Consider the following 16,724-nt stretch of genomic DNA (forward strand, 5'->3'; position numbering starts at 1 on the left):
AAAGTTATCGTAACAGGTATGGTCGAAGTTTTACTTCTCTTTACCTAAACCCAATACATCCCCCCGCGTTAGTACTATGATTTCTTTCCAAAAGAAAAGTTGATTACCTGACAAATTCTTTGTATCATATCTCAGGCCTACATTTTACATAATCTATTCCATCTTTGGGTATACCTCAGACAGGTCCTCCACACATACCCTCCCAAGGCAATCACAGAGGAAATATGGGCTAGAATTTTATTTTTCCTACTTTGACCAAATAAAATGGTACTTCAGGTTCATTATTAAAAATAATTTAATTATGAAATAAAATTAAAGATACCAACACAATGCGTGACACATAATAATTGTAGAATTAGTATCTGAGTCAAATTTAAATACAGGCTTTAGAAATACTGAGAACCTGTTACTTAAATTAGGATTACTACCAGAAAGATGTAATTGAAAGTCCAAAAAAGATCACCCAGATATACTCCAAAGACACGTTCCAAAGAAATCTTTAGACTATTTCTTTCTTTAATGAAAAAGTTTCTGACAACAAACTGTTTATGTTGCATCTGATTCATAATTGGAAAATTAATGTAGTAACCTATCCATAATAAAGATACTCAAATTTACATGGACCATGTTAGAAGAGAAAGAGTAAAAGATGGCATGAGATGCAGAAAAACAAGTGTAAAATAAAGAAGCCTATTAGTCAGTGAGAAATTCCAACATAAAGACTGGTGCTTTTTAAAATGCACTTATTTGAAAAATGAACAGACTTTAATAGCTGATTTAACAAAGCTTACTTCATTTCCTAGAAACTATTTTAAGAAAAGACCAGACCTCATCTTGAAATGCTCAAGGTGGAGTCCTTGCACACAGGTTGCAAATCATTTCACTGCTTTTTCTAGGGGCAAGGGCCTGAAAGTGGGCTCCTCACTATAGTATTTCACAAAGCAACACTCCAAATGTAAACAGTAACTATCTTTATTACTAATTTCCCTTATAATTAATATGTTTGCATGAGCACAATGAATTGTTAATTATCCCTCTATTTTTATTTAACAAAAAGAGAAATATTGATTATAAACTGGAATATAAATTAGCTGAAGGCAGGGACCATACAACATTTTATGTACCTGATATTGTCAATGATAAATTATGCTTTATCTCTAGTAACTAACACACAGTAATTGCTCATACAATGAAAGAATGCATAAATGATTCCACTTAAACTTTTTCAAAACTAACCTGTGAAGTATTATTACACTGGCTTTAAGATGAGGAAACAGACAGGATAGTTGTGTAACCATAAAAGATGTCCAATTTGTTTACTGATAAAATTAAGTGTTTTAAATAACTTGACAGGTGAAAAGAGTAGGCTAAAACCAGCAAATTTAAATTTAACAGGGATAAATATAAAGACCTACATGTGTACTATCAAAATGCCACTTGTACAAATACAGGCTAGGGGAGATCACGCTGGAGGAACAATTCATAGGAGGGTGAGAGGTAGGAAGGGCTATCTGTAAAATTGAGCTGGCCAAAGGCTCCATATGAGCCAATATACGATGCCTTAAAACCCTAATATAATCTCGGGTTACATTATCAGGCATATAAGGTCCAGAGCAAGGAAGACGGGAAGTTCTGCTGTAATTTGCATTGTAGGGTATTGTAGGACCTTATGTAAGTTTATAGCAAACAGTTCTAGACATTATGACTTAGGAGACAAAATGAGTAACTGTAGTGTTCAACAGCAGAAACAGAGGTGATAAGGTGTCTCGGAAAGGTACAAGAAATTAGGAATGTTCAACCCAGACAAGAGGCTTAGTGGAGTAGGATCTCTTTAAATACCTGAAACACAGTTACATGAAAATGGAATAGGAATATTCGTTTATGTTGCTTTAGAGGATATCTAGAACCATGAACTAAAATGATAGAGATACACATTTCAGCTAAACCTAAGGAAAAGTTTCTTAATAATTAGCCTTTTCCTACAATAAATAGTAGCTGCTAAGATTTACTAAACCTTCACTTGGTATCAGGTCGTAGGGTACAATTTTGACACACATTATGTAAGGACTATCTTAAAAATATCAGTGCTAAGTGTAATAAAAAATCTTAAAGCTGAGGCTGAATGCCAATGATTATATAGAAAAAAATAAATTGGCTTAAGTGGTTTGACTCTGAGATTCCTAAAATCCTTTCAAGTTCTTGAAGTTATCTTATCTAACACGACTCTTACCAAACATTAGCTGGTAGCAAAATGGGGGTAGAAGGAGTAGTATGATATAGAATGATAGAATAAAAGAGACCTGAGGAAAGGAAATGAATCAATCTTGGGATAAGATTTCCTAGTAGTATACCTGAACACCAGATGACATCATCAGAGACATTTCAAGCTGCAAAAGATGCTTCGAACCTGACATCTGGAAATCTTGACTGGTTGTCCTCTGGGCTCAGATATTGGTTTATAATTTGCCCCAACCATTAATCTTGTTTTTCTTTTTGTTTCCATAGAAATACTACTTATTAGATACCTGATTGCTTGCTTCCACAATATAGGCCTAACCTTGGAGCTCACCTGCATCACCGCCTTCTAAAATGAATTTAACTGGACTGATCTACTATCAGGACTAAGACGTGTTCAATTCACTCTACCAACTCAGCTTCTGAACTATGAAACTTCTTCCAGTTTCAAAGGTGGGACTGCAAGGGAGCAGAATTTGCCACCTCAAGATTTGTCTCCTTGGCATGAGGATTATTTTGGGCTGATTATTTTTAAAAATGGCAGACATGGAAGAAGCTCTGAAAACCAAGTAGAAGTTAGCCTTTGTAAGAGGCATTTACATTTGTAAGGGAAAGCTCCATTTGTAAAGGTGTCTCCCTCTCTGTACCAGGAAGAGGGGGATGATCTTATCTCTAGAAATTCTTATCAATGTGGAGGGGAAGAACTTAAATCTGCATAATAACCTTACTCTTGTTTACAGTGCTTTTTCTGGTAATCTCCCATGGCTGACTTCCCCCACCCCCAACATCCTCTTCTGTCTTTAGCTGAAGAGGTACTTAGGTGAAAACCTCGGTCATTTTGGCGAGTTACTCAGTTTTTCTGGGTTTCTCCCATGTAAACATGTTATTAAACTTTGTTTGATTTCCCCCTGCAAAAAAAAAGATTTCCTGGTGGCATCTATCCTTCATTCTGAGATTTTTGTCTTCCTACTTTGGCAGTTGGAGCTGGAATACTCTTAAAGTGCTCTTAATTTTTAAAAGTTATACTGAGAATTAGACAATAGTTTAGAGGTTTTCTTTTTAACATCCTTACTTTGCTAATTAAAAGTTGCCAAACTTAAGAAAAGGTAAGTGAAAGGTGATTTTCTTAATGTCAGCAATAATTTGAATTATTAAAAATTGTACATAACTAGATAATCAGTTTTATAGAAAGTTTTTTAGACCCCTTGAAATTACTTAATGTATGTCTTTAATACTCTTAAATATTACCAAAATACGTCCAATATTTTCTGGTGCAGAAGTAAGCAATTTTATGACCATGTTTTTTCATCTCTAAAAACTAGGACTACTTTTAGACAACTGTAAGTTGTTTGGGTTCATTAAAAAGTAACCCTTACAAAAGATCTTTCAGCAGGATTTGGCTTTTGTTACTTATCATATTAGCGGATGCAACTTTTAAAATACACTAGTTAATTACATAGTCATCCTTTGTTATGATATGGTACTACTTACCAGTGAAAACCCATTTCTATATTGGAATGAAACTAGAAAAGTTAAAGAGGGGAAAAAAGTGCCGTGCTTTATGGATGAGAGATACATGGTTTGAAAAGGGAAACTGCTTAATTGCAACAAAAAAGATTGATGAATCAACCAAAGCCTATCATCACTGCAAATATAACTCAGTAATTGTTCTTCACATTGGACTTTCTATGCTCTAGCCTATTTCTTTTAAAGGCACTTAAATAGTAGGCATCTAAACTGGTTGAATTATTTGACATATATCTCTTTTAGATCAAATTTAAAGCGTAAGTAACATAAAAGCAATATACGTTGAATTCATTTTTAAAAATAAATAAGTTTATGTATTGGTAATGGAAAAAACCTATGTCTATGTTTGACTCTATCTCAGTGACCATGAACATTGAACTTAACCTCTTTGACCTTAGCATGCTTATCTTCTAACAGTGGAGACACCATCGCCTAGCGTTTAGAACTGCAAGGAGGTTTAATTGACAAAATATATGAGAAAACACCTAGCTGACTGGTATATATCACAAGCATTCAATAAAGGTCAATTTTATTCCTTCCAAGATATTCTAAAAAGTCAGTTGCACTCAAGGTTTGGGCAACCCATTGATTAACGTTGTAGAGATAGCTAGGATTAATATCCTTGTGCAGATATCCCTGTGAGGAATTGTTAATGTGGGTGGATCTCTACTGCCACTCCTAGAAATATAAACTAATGCTAATTCTGGGAGTTTGATACAAAGACATCAACATATAACCAAGATACTGCTGAGCACGCATTATATGCAGCGCAAAAGGTATACAATGGCATACAAGACACTATCTGCTTTCAAAGACGCTATTGACTCTTCGGGATTTTAATTTTTAACAAACATATTTTCATTTTTAAAATCTAATGTCTTCAAATAAATATAAAAATGTGTAAGTTTTCATAATCGTTCAATAATCTTCATTCTAAAAGAAAATAACAGTATTTATAAACGGAAGTATTAGGACTTCGCTACCAGGAATAGAATTGTGACTGCCTCTCTGTTGTAATTAAATATATTCCAGACAGGAAATGCTTCCAAGTAAATTTGCCTGGAAAATAATTAAATATAGAAGATTGTCTCAATATAGAAAATATTTTAGATGCCACAGAAATTTTCTAAATGGTCTCTAGAAAAAGAAGTCAGCCTACTGATATGACCACATGAGCTTAAGATGACAACATTCAATCTTCCTCCTCATAAATAAATGAATAAACAAAGCCCAAACCACACATCTAATTTCTCCCTCTCCTTAAAAGCTCTAAAAAGGCAAACAGAGTATTTTACCTATTCATATTTTAGTTGCACTTTGAAATTTTCAATTACTATCATGCTGATATTTTAAAAGAATAATACCAGAATATTTAATTGTATATATCAGACAATTAAAATTCTTAGAATTGCTCACAACTGGCCAGATGGACAATATTCATGGAAGGTTATATCTCCTGGTTGTACCATAAAATAGCAGTTCACAGTATTAACCATAACCATAAATCTATAATGAAATACTAAACAGAATAAGTTATTCACTCATTCATTCTATGCCTGACCCCAAGACTAAATGAGACAGGACAGGGAACAGGAAATCAGGGATGAACTTCAGAAAACATCCTGGTCAGTTTACACATTGGTAGACATAAGCAAAATGTATTGTTCAACATATGAAATGTTTACTAAAAGATTGCCTTAGAGCAAGTGTACAACAAAACCTATTTTTCTGGCCCGGCCCCGTGGCGTAGCGGTTAAGTGCACGCGCTCCGCTGCTGGCGGCCCGGGGTTCGGATCCCCGGCACGCGCCGACGCACCGCTTCTCTGGCCACGCTGAGGCCGCGTCCCACATACAGCAGCTGGAGGGATGTGCAGCTATGACATGCAACTGTCTACTGGGGCTTTGGGGAAAAAAGAAGGAGGAGGATTGACAATAGATGTTAGCTCAGAGCTGGTCTTCCTCAGCAAAAAGAGGAGGATTAGCATGGATGTTAGCTCAGGGCTGATCTTCCTCACACACACACAAAAAAAACCTATTTTTCTTAATGGCTTGTATTTTACAGGAAATAAATGTTTTTCCAAGGCCATAAAGCAAAACAAAAATCTGTTGGATCAAGATTTAAAAATATATACCACACTTTTAAGATTAAAGACTTTTAAGAATAAAAACAAAAACCAAAACTAATAATATATTAATATTATACTCAAACTACTAGGAAGCATGGTATTTACAACAAAGGTAAAAATACAGTAGAGAAGAAAAGGAGCTAATTATTTAAAGGAGAAATTTCTCTAAATGAGAACTGATGCATGAATCTATAGTGACCACTAACCCCACAGAATATTCATGTGGACATTTCAGCTTTCACCAAGAGAAACCAATCATTTCAAATTTGAGGAGCAGGGACATTTCCAGTCCCTGTCCAAAGGCAGCTCTATTCTTTCAGATATTTTGTGTTAGTAGCTGATTACTGAATCACATTGAACCTCAGAGCACAATCATGAGTAGTAGAGTCTTAACATAAGCAGAACAGGTGGATAGAAAAGACTGAAGGGAGCATCTTTATTTAGACCCGAAACAAGAAAAGGAGCCAGTTAAGAAAAAAAAGGGATACTCAAAGTAGAGGATAACAGATAGAGAGAACTCTAGAAAAACAGTAAGGAGATTTAAGAACAAAGAGTTATAAATACATTGCTAGGTTATTTGTTTATTTATTTTGTATTATCAAATGAAAACAATTTGTAATAAATTAGATTAGATTATCCTGAACATGATTAATCACCCACAGGATGTTGTTAAAACTACTCACAGTAATCATCTTTTTTTTGAGGGTATGGGGGAGGGGGCCTTAAAGTAGTCTTATTGTATTGCCATAAGACCAAAAACCCATTTTTAAAGGTTATCTAACAGACACTTTACATTTATGATTATATCATACTTTCATACCACACAAATTTTTGCATAAAAAATTTTAAATATTTTATAATTCCACATAACGGCTCATAATTATCTTAATAGGGAAGGAGAGTCAGAGAACTTTTTTGGGGGAAAAGAGACTCCAAAAATAAAATTCCTAAAGAAAAAAATGCTCCAAATGAGAAATGCTAAATAAATTAAGTACAAATATCTATCTTTAAAGATCACTACAGCAACTACAAAATGGATTGTTGTTAACCATCCAATGCAATTAATATATTTAGAACACAATTATTTAATGTAAAGCATTTAAAAATTCTTATGGTTCCATTCCAAGTTAGCATGGGATCTTTCCATTTTCTCCTAGTATCTATCAGGGAATTAAGCAGCAAGAATGAAAAAGGAGTCAAGAGAAAAATCATACAGGAAACAAGGTCCAGGCCAGCTTCACAGGCGTTTCACACAGGGCCCTGTGCTCAGAAGGGCCCCTGCACTTGGTTTTTTCACGGAACACACTATTTTTATTTCAAAGAACAAATAATGGACAAACTATGGTTATTCAGACTTGGGTATCTGGCAGATATTTTCTTGAAAATGAACAAACTGAGCTTGTCACTTCAAGGAAAAGAGCAGATAGTATTTTGTTTGCCAATGACAAAATTTTAGCTTTTAAGTAAAAATTAGACTTTTGGAAAATTTAGATCCAACACCATTAGCTTGATGGCTTCCCAATTATTAAGGCCTTTTTTTAATGAGGCCTTTCTTAATGTTAATTTGATTAACAAATGTGATTTTTTTTGATATTGTATAATGTGCCAAAATTTGGAGAACTGCTTAACTCTGTGACCAATGCATGATATTACAAAATCATGCATGATATTACAAAATTATGCATGAGCAAAAAGATCCATTCACAGTGTAAGACCAATGGGTTTTAATAAAAGAGAGTAAGAGAAGTTGACTGCATAGTTTTATATTCCTCTTTGCAGTTAAACATTTAAGAAACTAATACTTATCAAATTTTGGTGTAGTATATCAATAAGATTATTTGAAAAAGCTGTTAAAATACTTCTCCCTTTTCCAACTACCTATCTGCGTGAGGCCAGATTTTCTTCATATATGTTATATACTTCAACCAAGCATAGCACAACAGACTGAATACAGAAACAGATGTGAGAATCCAACTGTCTTCTATTAGGCCAAACATTAAACATAGATACAAAAGTATAAAACACGACCACTCTTCTTATAATTTTTTTTGTAACATATAGCTATTTTTCACTAAAAAAAAAAAACTTATGCTAATAATGTACATTGGGTTTATTATTTTTTAATTAATGAATAAATATTTTTAAATTTCTCAGTTTCAATTTCTAATATGGCAAATAATGATATAGATAACTCACATAAGCAAAAGCTTGTTGGAGCCCTCAAAAAGTTTTTTTTCAAAAAGTTTTAAGAGCGTAAAGGAGTCCTGAGACGAAAACGTTTGACAACTGCTGCTCTAAGAGCTGAGCTAGAAAATAATCAGCCTCTTAACTCTTTTAAAGAATCCACAGTTATCAACTCTCCTTAGATTCCTTAATCAAAACTCTTGTGTTTACGTAAAATACTACTTCAGCTGAACCCTCTAACAACTTAATTCCCTAGCAGAATGGTTAGCTGCTCATAGTCTTTCAGTCTAGAGTTAGTACTGAAAGTTTGGCAAACATTTGTACCAGGGAGAAATGAAAAGACTGAAGCTATCAATTGCTCATCAATGACGCCCATTGTCAAGGGCACCAATATCATCAAGAATATCGATGACGCCCAAGGATTCTCTATACCCCAGTTGGTTGGGGATATGCTTATGCCGCAAATTAACAAACAGTAAATTATCTTTTTTCTAAAAACTCTCCTGAGTATTCCAAAATTCTGGATGATTCAAACAGCTTTTTTAAGGTTCAGTTTTGAAAAGCTGTATAAAGGAAATGGATAGAAAGTAGAAGTATGCTAATAATTAGTGAAAGGGAAATGTTATAACTTATTTTGAGATTTTAACTTTATTTTCTGACACTCCCAAATGCCTTCCTGATTGTAACGAAACCACAGGTGACCAATTATCATTGCTATCCTCATAGATACGAGTAAAAATCAAGACAACCTGAATATTTTCTTTTTTCATCCTCAAATCTTTCCCTTCTGAATTACCCCACCATTTAGACGAATCAGCAATTCATATTTCAGAATTGGCTGTCTCTGCTGTTACATCATTTCTTCACTAGGAGAAATTCCAAATTACATCCAACTACCACCTATGTTCCACTCAGAGAAAGGAAGACTTAAGAAAATATAAGGCTACTTGATCCCATACTAAGTCCATAAGAAATTGCTCTAATACAAACAATTACTCAGTGAGGCTTTTTTTCCCCAGTAGATTCTACAATTATTGTTTTCCAAAACATTTTAAAGTTATTTTTTTTTTGCCTCTGTGTAATTTAAACAATCACAAAGGATGCTAGGTACATCTGTGAATTAGATATGTTCAAATCAGTCAAAAGTTTACTGTTAATATTCTTAACACTACTAAACTGTATACTTAAAAATAGTTAAGATAGTAAATTCTATGTTATGTGTTTTTTACAAAAAAAAAAGAAAAACCATTGAATTTTGCACTTTAGGTGAATTGTATGGTATGTGAATTGTAAATCAATAAAGCTGTTATTTTTTTTTAAATGTAAGTTTGTTCCTAATTCATTTTTTTAAAGGAAAAAAAAGGTTTACTACTGAGATATAGATAATGACTAATTTTGAGAGAATAAGAGAGAAAATTTATATACATAAATATGTATAACATTTAGTAGGCATTTTAAAATTATTTTAATATAAATCATTAAAATATTTCCTTTCACAAGTGATTTAAACCTAACACTTATATACATTGAATAAAATGCTAGTGTTTCTCCCAGAGGTCAACAATATCTTTTAGCTAATAGACAGCCATTTCAAGTTAATAATGTTTTGACACTGGATTCAAAATCAAAAGAAAAATTCCTAGTCGCCCAATATTTCAAATAGTGAAAACAGACAACTTACAGCTGATAACTTAATTGTAAAAAGATCAATTCAGCACTGGTAGGAGATAGGTCTGAATATCAAAGTAGGTTTTTCCAAAGAAATGAGACATTTTTCAAATCAGCATGTAGCACTGCAAAATCTCATGACAAAAAAAAAAAAAAAATCACATGCTAAGAAATGAAACAGTCAAAGATGAAAAGGATCTTTGCTGTTGAGACTAAAAGCTAAATTTTAGCCAAATATATTTAAAACATGTACAGGCACAGAGAGCCACCAGTTTCGCAATTAGGGGCAGGACAAAGTGGCTGTGATCTTTCTGACAAATAAATTGCTTGAAATATTGCATGACTTGCTACACAACACCCTTATTACTTTCAATTTCCAAGTGCAACCAAAAGATGGGTCCAATTATGACATCAATAGAAGCTTTCTTTCAAAACGGAATGAAAGAACAGTAAACCCCAGTGGACACAGGAGTTCTGCAGCAGAGATGATGTAATATATAAAAATAGACATCCTCTAACAGAAGCTGAAACTTGGGTAAACAGCACACTGCATACTATTCTCAAGTGCCTTGCATGAATTTGCAATGCGTGCTGTTAAGAGCACGAGAGAAATCATTTTATGTTTTAAACTATTTCCTGATTTACATTTCAATTTCTATACATACTCTATAGTGTAATTTGCCAATCTGTATAAATTAAATCAACATAAATACCTGATTATAACTGCAAGAAAGAGAAATAATACCCCCAAAGCAAGGAGACTGAGACCACTGCAGCAGTTTTAACATGCTGCATTTTGCCAGAAATTGCAGCACATATGGCACAGTATTGTTACGTCCACCTATTGTTCAACGACCTTTCCACAGGGATCTTTCCGCAAGATCTTTAAACGCAACGTGGTGAAGAGGAACCAGTAAAGCTGCTGCTGATGAGCGTGAAAAGCAAAGGATACTTTTGACACTTGTCTTTAAAAGATTCTCTGATGCAACATAAAACATGGGGCATGCATACAATAAATAGGATCTGGCAAAATTTGTGGGATTTTTTTGTATATATCACTCCTCTCTTAACACTCTCTCCACACCCCTCTTTTCCACTCTTTATTTCTCAATTCAGTTTTCACAATTCTATTGGGCTTTCCGGATTAAAGAATATTTTCCTCTGAGCCAAGGCATTAATGCCATTCAAGAAGCCGTGCCTGATTCCTCAATGTGCCCTGTCTACGTGCCTCGATGGTACCTGGAATTTCCTACATTTTAGTTGCCCATTTATTTTATCTGTATTCTCTGGGAGACTATAACGGCAAGATATAAGATCTGTGGGGGCAAGATTCTGTCTGTCCTGTAGAACTTTATAGCCCTAGAGTCTGACATAGACCTGAAACAAGATAGGCACTCAATAAATATTTATTAAATGAATAAGAATATGTAAATGAAAATACTGAGTTTTCCTCTCTATGATACAAGAAATAGAATACACAAATTTTCTGAAACTCTATCCTATTATAATTCACAGGGAAGCACTGATGGCAATATTGAAGACAAAGTCTTTAGGTTCAATTAAGTAAGCAAATGCTTGATGAATTTAAATTAAAGAATGAAATTATTGAAAAAATTAAGAAATCTCCCCTGTGTTTGAATAATTTCCGTATATGCATATAAAGAGATTTTAAAATATCATCACATAAATAGATAGTAGTCAGGTGGGATATAATATGAACTAACCGTTATAAGTTAAAATCCTAAGATCTTAACATTCTAGGAAATTTAGTAGATATACAAGTCATTGATATATTACTCAAAACACATTCTCTTACTATTAAAAGCAGCAAATATTGGGTAAACTAAGGAGAACTCAATAAAAAAATTAAATAAATAACTGTGACAAAGCAAAGCTATGACATGAGTGAAAATATTGCCTATTTCTAATTTAAGAACAATAGCTCAAGTCAAAAAGTCTAATGTCAATAAATGTGCATAATCACTCAAACACTGCAATTTTTTCATTTGTTTCAATATCTAAACAATTTTTGAAACTAACCTAACCTACCAAGGAGTCCTTAACCAAAGATAAAACCAACCTAAATCAAATCTATCTCTAAAAAAAACTACTCCAGAGATAAAAAATACAACCTAAGAATGATCATATAACCACTATAAAAAATAGGATTTATAGGGGCGACCCGGTGGCGCAAGCGGTTAAGTGCATGCACTCCGCTGCAGCAGCCCGGCGTTCGAACGCCAGTTCGGAGTTCACCAGTTCGGATCCCGGGTGCTCACTGATGCACTGCTTGTTAAGCCATGCTGTGGCGGCGTCCCATATAAAGTAGAGGAAGATGGGCATGGATGTTAGCCCAGGGCCAGTCTTCTCAGCAAAAAAGAGGAAGATTGGCATTGGATGTTAGCTGAGGGCTGGTCCTCCTCACACACACACACACACAAAAATAGGATTTATATTATTATAAAGCATAACCTTATTAAAAATTGGGACTCGGGGCTGGCCTAGTGGCGTAGCGTTTAAGCACGCACACTCCACTTCAGCGGCTTGGGGTTCGGAACACCGGGCGCACAATGACACACCGCTTGTCAAGCCATGCTGTGGAGGCGGCCCATATAAAGCAGAGGAAGATGGGCACGGATGTTAGCCCAGGGCCAGTCTTCCTCAGCAAAAAGAGGAGGATTGGCATTGGGTGTCAGCTCAGGGCTGATCTTCCTCACACGAAAAAAAGGGACTCATTTTCATAAGCCTCATACATGAATCAGTCTTATATTGGTGCCAAATTTTATAGATATTGTATTATCACCGACTATAATTAAAAAATTATTCCCATAATATTGGATTATATGGTATCCAACTTACATTATACTAACTTAATTTTATGCAGTATTTTTTATTACTTTTGTACACCTGCACCAAGAATTTTAAGACTAATCTACTGAAAAATTCAATACATAATCATTAAACAGTGCTCTGAAATGTATATTCACATTGTAGAAAAGGACTACTAATAAAATGTGGGAGATATCTTTTTATATGACCAATGGGTTTTCATTATTTCAAATTTTTTGCATTGATTGAAACTTTATGAGTATGTTTCTATGTTATACTGTGTTCAAATCCTCCTAATTCAAATTTATATAAAACAGAGCCACACTTTTTTGTGGGAGTAGGAGTGGCAGTAGAAAGTCAATCAGAACTTCAAAGCATGGAGACCATTTTAATTATGCAACCAGCCTAATTAAATTTTTGAAATGTCGATTGGAAATTTTTGAAATGTCCATTGGTACACATCACCTCCATACTGTAGACAGGACAAGTGTTCTTCAGTCTAATATCTCTGTACAATTTTTGCTCTTTCCAAACTGAGAAGAGGGCAGAGCTGTTTTCTCCTTATTACCAGTTTCGCCATCACTCCAGTCAGCTAAAAGTTAACAAGGTCCTCCTTCTTCCCCTTAAATCCTATTACCTCTCCTCTCCATTTTCATTATGGAACTCAGATTTCCCTACCCATACAAACCTCTAGAATAAATTACCCATGAATGCAGAGAGGGCCTGTAAGTATGGGCAAAATAAACAAAGCATTTTTTCCCCTACACTATTCTGAACGTGGAGACAAGGTAAACCTGTCCAAAGTCCCAAGTCAGTCTCTTTAGAAATTTACCCCAAATCTTCCAGCCTTTGCCAGGAACATTATCTACTACCTGCCTCTACAATCTTTACCAACTCTGAGACTGAACATTCACGCCACATCTTATTTTCTGGCAGTCTCAAATACAGCCTCAACCTCAACTCATCAAAATGTAAGAAAATGCTAATGAAAGCCATCTCCAAGCTTCCCTTCTCACTGCATTTTAAAATGCTTATTCTCTCTGCAAACCTCACACAGTTGCCTTGAAAAAATGTCCTAAAAACACTCTACATGGACTATATGAGTATTCGTGTTTCTCAAGAAAATTATTATAATGTTTTAAACCACTGCAACACATCTTATTTTAAAAAGTGTACATAAGGTATACATCATAACTCAGCGCACACTTGAAATTCAATTCCTAGTTCTAAATGGGAATTAGACTAACTGGTAATTTTCATATTAAAAAGGAGGAGGATTAATTACATACTGATGTATCTTTTAAAATATTCAAGTTATATATTTTTAAAGTATACCTTTACCAGATAAAAGCTCAAAACATTGGTGCAAAATTTTGACACAATTTTATCAAATTTAAAAACTGTATCAAAATTTTTTAGATTTATCCCATCATTTAAAAATTGGCATTGCTTCTAAAACACAATATAACAATCATGCCACCTGTGGCATTTTAATACGTATTCTCTTGTATAGAGCATAAAGTAACTGCCTCATTTTAATTTGGAAAATTATACAAATATTCTATGCTTTCAGGCAAGGTTACTATAATAGTCAAAGATACTATACTGATGGTAGACTTCTTCTAATGTGAATTAAATTATTCATGATCTTTTTCCTGTGCAATAATAAAACGCAACCATACAATTTTACTAGTTACTTAACCCATCAATTTCCAGAGATAAATCAGTTTTTCTTCCTTGACTCCAAATTCCCTGACAACCCCAAATTTGACCCACAATTTCAAAAGTGTAACACTGAAAATCACAAATTAGTCATGTATTGGCATGAAAGAAATGAGCAAAGATATTATGATAGGCCTCTTGATTAAAATATAGAATGAAATAAAAGCATGAACTCTGGTTATAAATAAAGCACAAATAAGAAAATACAAGCGATTTTAAATTCTTATTTCCTTTTTGACTAAGCCTTTATTCTATCTGACTAAAATTTTACCAGTGGTCTCCCAAAATGGTCTCACATTGGGATTCTTGAAATTTAAAGTTCTCACCTATAGCATTTAAAATGTAAATTTCTAATGAATTTCCCATAAGCTGTCACACAAAGAGCAATTAAACTTTCATTATATCTATCTATCTTTCTTCATTTCTTTATTTGCAAAGCAGGTTAGTTAAAAACAGTGCTCCACTCATTCCTAAAAATAAATAGGGTGTTGGGGCCAGCCCAATGGCACAGCGGTTAAGTTCGCGTGCTCTGCTTCGGCGGCCCAGGGTTCGCAGGTTCGGATCTCGGGCGTGGACCCACGCACCGCTTATCAAGCAGGCGTCCCGCATATAAAGTAGAGGAAGATGGGCACGGATGTCAGCCCAGGGCCAATCTTCCTCAGCAAAAAGAGGAGGATTGGCAATAGATGTTACCTCAGAGCTAATCTTCTTCACCAAAAAAAAATAAGTTGTACTTTTATTCTTTCTTCAAAGAAGGTAGGCAATTCATCCCTACGTCTGCACAAATAAAGCAGCCTGTGCCATCACCTAAACCACTGATAGTTTCAAAGTTTTAAGAGATTCTACTAAATCAGGGCAAAATACAAAAGAACAAGACCAAGCAAACACATCAATATTATAAACTCATTAGTTACAATGCAAATGCACAAATAAACTTAGGTTAGTATTAGAAGACCACATACAAATTACAATACCTGAGATTTAGTGCATTCCTTTGAGCCAAAATGAAATGAATGCCATAAAGGAGGAAAGGAAAAGATGAACATTATCAGACATGCTATATAGTACAACTGCCAAAATGAAGATAATGTTAAAATTAGGTTAAGAATGACCATATAGAATTGGCTATACGTATAATGTTCTCTATGTTCTTAGCCATGCACTTGAAATGCACTTGTAATCATTTAAAATCACCTGTGAAGTATGATCATGCATCTTTTAAATAAATTTTTCACCCTCAGTCTCACCCTGCTAGGGTTCTTTCAAAGAAAAGTATTTCTGTTAAGAATAAGTAAATATGACTCAGAGCTAACAAAGAATAATAATTTTCATTTAATTATTTTTATTCTGTGGTACCATATATACAAAACGAAATTTTCTTGTTTTCATATGTTAAAATCATGTATTTAGGTGAAATAATACATACTACGTAAATATAATTAAAACACAATACGCAAAAAATCCAAGATCCAATATTTTAAATTATGATAATGATGTTGCCAATCTGAACTCACTTAGTAAAATTAATACCAACATGTCAAATATTAGTAAACTAGCACATGATCCATTAGTAATCAAGTTAAATTTTTCATCTTAGTACTGAATTTTCCCCAATAAAAGTACCTGTTGACCAGGTAACACATTTTTTAAAACCATAAAAGAAAAAAGTAATCTTATAATAATAAAAAAACTACACATTTTTTAAAAGATCAAAAAAGGGGAGTCGTACAAGAAGTGAAATACTTTGTAAAGGGGGAAAGCATGGGGATGGAAGAGACAAACGGTTATAAAATGATCCCCCCAACTTAAAGGTGACAAATATGACTATAAAATTAAGCCATTTAGCTTTAACATTAAATTTTAAGTAATCCACACTCCTGCCAACTATCTTAGTATGGAATCTGATTTGGAAAAATAATTCCAAAGCAGAAAAAATATTAATAATATTAGTGCTAAGCTAAAATATTATAAAATATTGTATCATTAATATGTACAACTATTTTTAATCCATATTTCCTTCTTCCATGATGCTACATCTACACTAAAAATACTACCTTCTTTTATAGACAATGGTAACAAAAAAACCTTTCATAGGTTTTTTTTTAATACCAAGTCTCTCCAACAGACAAACAAAGCTGTCTTTATGATGAGCAAAAAGCAACCCTTTCCAAAAGAGCTCAATGAAATGATTCAACTATGAAATTCATGTTAAATTAAAATAATGCATGGGTAGTGAGAGGAGTAGGCACATAGCTGGTGGTCAAAACTGCTTAAATATTCAAATACAACGAGCTCTCAGAAATAGAACATATGAAGTGTGGGTATAAAATATATCATGTCACTTAAAGTTACTAAAAATTGAGTACATAATTTTAAGTCTATATAAGTTTTCCCATGCATTTTGCATTTATACTTATTTGCAAAAAGAAAGAA

At 33.8% G+C, this 16,724-nt stretch overlaps 1 protein-coding gene across 9 annotated transcripts in view; it reads right to left on the reverse strand.

Annotated features, from left to right (window-relative positions):
- The window catches only part of RAPGEF2 (Rap guanine nucleotide exchange factor 2), a 243,450-nt gene that overhangs the window by 92,911 nt on the left and 133,815 nt on the right, over nt 1–16,724 (reverse strand). For 7 of the 9 annotated variants that reach the window (XM_014780250.2, XM_014780246.2, XM_014780248.2 and 4 more), the window contains one exon: nt 15,266–15,283. The exons of the other annotated variants lie outside the window; for them this stretch is intronic. In XM_014780250.2, coding sequence (XP_014635736.1) covers nt 15,266–15,283 — 18 coding nt within the window. The remainder of the gene's footprint in view (nt 1–15,265; nt 15,284–16,724) is intronic. 9 annotated transcript variants of the gene reach the window in all.

This window comes from Ceratotherium simum, chromosome 12, assembly GCF_057802395.1.
Source record: "Ceratotherium simum simum isolate JZ-2026a chromosome 12, ASM5780239v1, whole genome shotgun sequence".
Taxonomy (NCBI): domain Eukaryota; kingdom Metazoa; phylum Chordata; class Mammalia; order Perissodactyla; family Rhinocerotidae; genus Ceratotherium; species Ceratotherium simum.